The 4423-nt window shown below is 35.2% G+C and overlaps 1 protein-coding gene across 1 annotated transcript; it reads left to right on the forward strand.

Moving 5' to 3' along the window:
* Positions 1-557: 557 nt before the first annotated feature.
* On the forward strand, positions 558-2092 carry LOC145073970 (ethylene-responsive transcription factor ABI4-like). Its single transcript, XM_079020423.1, has one exon. It carries the CDS (start codon positions 648-650, stop codon positions 1746-1748), a length of 1101 nt encoding a protein of 366 aa, XP_078876549.1. The 5' UTR covers positions 558-647; the 3' UTR covers positions 1749-2092.
* The last annotated feature ends 2331 nt before the right edge of the window (positions 2093-4423 follow it).

Raw genomic sequence — 4423 nt, forward strand, 5'->3', positions numbered from 1 at the left:
ATAAACATATAAACAGTACTAGAAATCATTCTCAAATGCTGGTTAACATATAACGGAGATGATACACTAATAAACATGTAGTCACGGCCTTATTATAACACTTTACTAGTTAATAAAATTTATTATTTCAAGGTATTTCTTCTTCGTTTACTACCATCATCCTTGTCCGAAAACTATGACCATCTATCAAATCTTGAAGTCATACATTAGTTGTGTGAAAACTATGATCATCCATCAAATGTTGAGGTCATACACCACATATAAAACGGCAAGAGATTACATCTCTTGGGTTCATCAATTATGGAGGATTTTTCTAGCATGTTAGATTTAATTTTGAATACCGGATTTAACTTTCTTTCATAAATTCAATTAGCCTATTACCTTTTATATCTTCCTTTGATGTATAAAGTATAAAAATATAATGGAGATTGGGAAAAAAACAATTAAACATAAATCTTAGTGAGTATGTTTCTTCACAATGTCAACAATCCACTTTCTTCCCACCACTAAGAAAAGTGTGACAGAGGTTGGCAGACTATTTAAGCCTCACCGCCCTCCTCCACCATTTAGCACCTCCGTTTCCCTATCCTCCACCTCCTACTTAGTTTTTATCGCCATCAATCTCTTTCTTTAACTAAAACTAGATTATGGATGACTCTGCCACTGGTCACCATCCCCAAGACCATTTTACAGACATCCACGATGACACCAATACTAATAATACTCACCCACACCTCCATTCCACTAATTCACCTCCTCCTCCTCCTCCTCCTCCCCCTCCTCCCACCACCACCATAGACAGTCCACCCTCTCTTAGCAGAAAAGGTAAAGGAAAAGGAGGACCGGATAACAGCAAGTTTAAGTACAGAGGTGTTAGACAACGTAGCTGGGGCAAATGGGTCGCCGAGATCCGTGAGCCACGTAAACGCACGCGCCGCTGGCTTGGCACCTTTTCAACCGCTGAAGATGCTGCACGCGCCTACGACCGTGCTGCCGTTATACTCTACGGTCCAAGAGCTCAACTCAACCTCCAGCAACCTTGCACTGACGGTAGCACCACCACGTCTGCTTCCTCTTCACACTCTTCTTCTTCCTCCTCTTCCCGCGGTGGAAGTGTCAGCTCCTCTTCCTCCACCACTCAAACTCTCCGACCAATACTCCCACGCCCCGCAAGTTTCAGTCTCACCTTTTCCAATCCTCATGCGCCACTATCCATCCCTGCTTATGGGAATTACTTGCCTTACAGATTAATCTACCCAACCCTAAATCATAGCACAAACGACATCGAAAGTAGTGGTACTGCTAATCTAATACAATACCCACTACACGTTGTGAAGCAGCAACAAGCGTACTTGCCCTACAACAGCATGGACAACATCAAAGTACCCAAGAGTGAGGACCCCACTTTTCGAGGGATACCAGGGTTCACATCTTATGATCCAAACCCTAACCCTAACCCTAGAAGCAATTGGATAAGTGAAAAATCCCAACAACAGTTGCAACAACGCCAAGATTATAGAGGGAATAGTTCTGAGAAGGATGATGATGAGATTAAAGCGTTGGTGGGTTCAGTGGGATCAAGCGTTTCACTTGTATCGAGCTCTTCGCCACCTATGGTGGTCGCAGAAACAGTGTCAGATCCAACGGTTGTTGGCGGTCCATCGTCTCCAATTTGGTCGTACACACACGACGATGAGTATCCACCACCTAGTATTTGGGATTACGGCGATCCATCGTTTGATTTTTGAAGGGTTTTTTTCGTGAGAAAAATACATTTGATCATCTTGCATGCATGAGAATCTACGATCTTAAAATTCAGATTTGGGAATCAACAAAAGGTAAGGAAGAAATTGAAGCTGGTGATTTTAGTTTTCATTTCATTGATCTAAAGGTTTTTTACATATTACGTTTATTTGATTCGGAGAGGTAAGTGATCATTTGATTGTATAAGTACCAAGTTATTTTATAGATATAGTTTATACACTTGAGTTTTCAATCCATATCAACAAAAATTTTGCCAAAGAAAAATTTAAAGATACATAGCTAAAAAGTAAATTTTTGGTCGTGCTTATATATGATTGATTGGGTTCAGCACTTTTACCGAGTACTCTTTTGGCCCTTCTGGAACGGTTTGCCATTGGATTTAATAGATAGATTTGTATTTATTATAGTATTGTGATTGTGATGTGATATGTTAATATAACAGGTAAAATCTTTGCGTCCACATGGAATCTTCGTTTATTTTTAGGCTTGTATTAAATTATTGTCCAAATAAGAAAAAAAATCAAAGGTAAATAATAAGAAACTTCATGACTTTCTGAATACAATGAAGGATAGATGATCGAAGATCTTGACTGAGCATATATGAAGCTCGTGTATGAAGATTCGTTTTTGTTCCAGATCTCGTTTCCATGCAACCAACATAATGATTACTAGAACTACACATGAGGGCCGTTATATTTGCGGTAAACCCAAATCCAGTCAGACAAGTTCGGTTTTTGGCTTACTAAATCCATTAGGTTGGGTTTTTGAATGGATTGGGTCTTCGTTTTTTTTATTGGTTTTTTGTTTCGAACTTAATCCATTAGGTTGGGTTTTTCAATGGATTGGGTCTTCGTTTTTTTTATTGGTTTTTTGTTTCGAACTTATGTGTTGATAGGGTTCTTGTTGGTGATTTTGTATCATCAATTTGTATTCAAGTGTAATGGATTGACTTCAGTGGCGGATCTTAGTGGTGTCCTAGGGGTCCCGGGCTACTACTCCGACGCCGGCATGTAGTGTAAAATTTTTTTTAATGTTTTTTCTATTAGGTGCACCGGCTTAAAACACGAGTTACACAAATAATATAGATTTATTTGGAAATTTTTTTTAGTGTCACCCCTACGAAAATGTTCTGCGTCCGCCACTGATTGACTTGTTAGACCAAAAATCAATCTTGATGAATATTAAACAAGTAAGAAAGGTTCGGAGTGCATACTTGTTTAAGTTCATTCAAGATTTAAAGTAAACTATTATTTAGGGGCGAAGCCCCTAAACAAACGGGGGTTCGGGGCAGCGCTCCTTGGAGCGGGGTCCAAGGGGCGGCAGCCCCTGACTTTGGAAATAAACTCGGTTTTTACTTTGTTTTGACCCTTATATAAATAACCCAGATTAGTGACAGGTTTCAGACATCAAACTGTTTTTTGTGACAGTTGTCAGACATATAACTCTCTGGTAACAATTATTTGATGGAAAGATTATTTAACTAATTTTTGGTCTTCATTTGATGGTATACACGAAATTCATATCACCCAGATTCTCTGTTCCTGCTCTTATTTCTGAGTCTTATCCGATTAAAAGTTGGCCCAAATATTTTAATCTGAAAATGTATACATAATTCTTAGAATTTCCAACCCTATTATTATTCTAAATTTCTAACAATTTTTTGGTTTCTAAGTTTCAAGACAAGGGTTATTTGGTTTTTTGATTTCAACTTGGTAAATATAAATTAGTATACAATGAAAATTGCTACCTTTTCACTTTATAAAACTCATATTTTTGATTACTTTACTTTTTTAACTTTGTAAAATTATATTTTATCTTTTTAATTTAAAAATATTATTTTTATTTCTTTAATTTTTCATCTGTCATGTTATATATATATATATATATATATATATATATATATATATATATATATATATATATATATATCTTACATCTTACATCTTACATACTAATAAAGCTTGCATTTTCCCTTGATTCTCATGCATTTGAAACCCTCCACAATAATTTGCTAAAACCTCATGCATTTGAAACCCCCAAATCTTTTCACCTTCTTAATAATTAATCACACATAATCAATGGTTATTTATATGAGATAATTATTTTCTAAAACCTCATATATTTGTATGGTACTAAAAGATGTTTGAGTTTTTGGGTTTTAGACTTTAGTAAATGGGTAATCCGTTTGATACGTTGGATTTGAAGCTATCTTATTCGAATTACCCAAAACAAGAGATAAATTAATAATATATGCTCATGCATGTTTTGTACAAGCCCCAATCAAAATAAATTATATCATGATCATACAATTAAGTGTCTTTTATTCCATTTTTTGGCTTTATAACAAAAGATTATTTACGTGGCGAAGAAAGAAAACTTGAAGATGAATATTTTGGTTGGATGTTTATATAAGATTTGTTTTAAATATATAATATAGATATAAATATACAAATGTGTGTCAAATACAGCCTATCACAAATTTAATGTTATAAACTACAATATAACTCAAAGTGGTTTTCCAAATATAATGTTTATACTATAATATAATATATTAGAAGAACACCATATAGTAGACGAATCCCACATGTTGTGCATAAATTTAGTTGCATAAATAATATATTATAGTTATATTCCATTTAAAATATGTTAGAGTCATTCA

Source organism: Lactuca serriola, chromosome 9 (genome assembly GCF_051521515.1).
Source record: "Lactuca serriola cultivar US96UC23 chromosome 9, Lser_US96UC23_V15, whole genome shotgun sequence".
In the NCBI taxonomy this organism is placed as follows: Eukaryota; Viridiplantae; Streptophyta; class Magnoliopsida; order Asterales; family Asteraceae; genus Lactuca; species Lactuca serriola.

Excerpts from the sequence above, each read along its gene's own strand:
- LOC145073970 (XM_079020423.1), top strand. The coding sequence starts at position 648 with ATGGATGACTCTGCCACTGGTCACCATCCCCAAGACCATTTTACAGAC.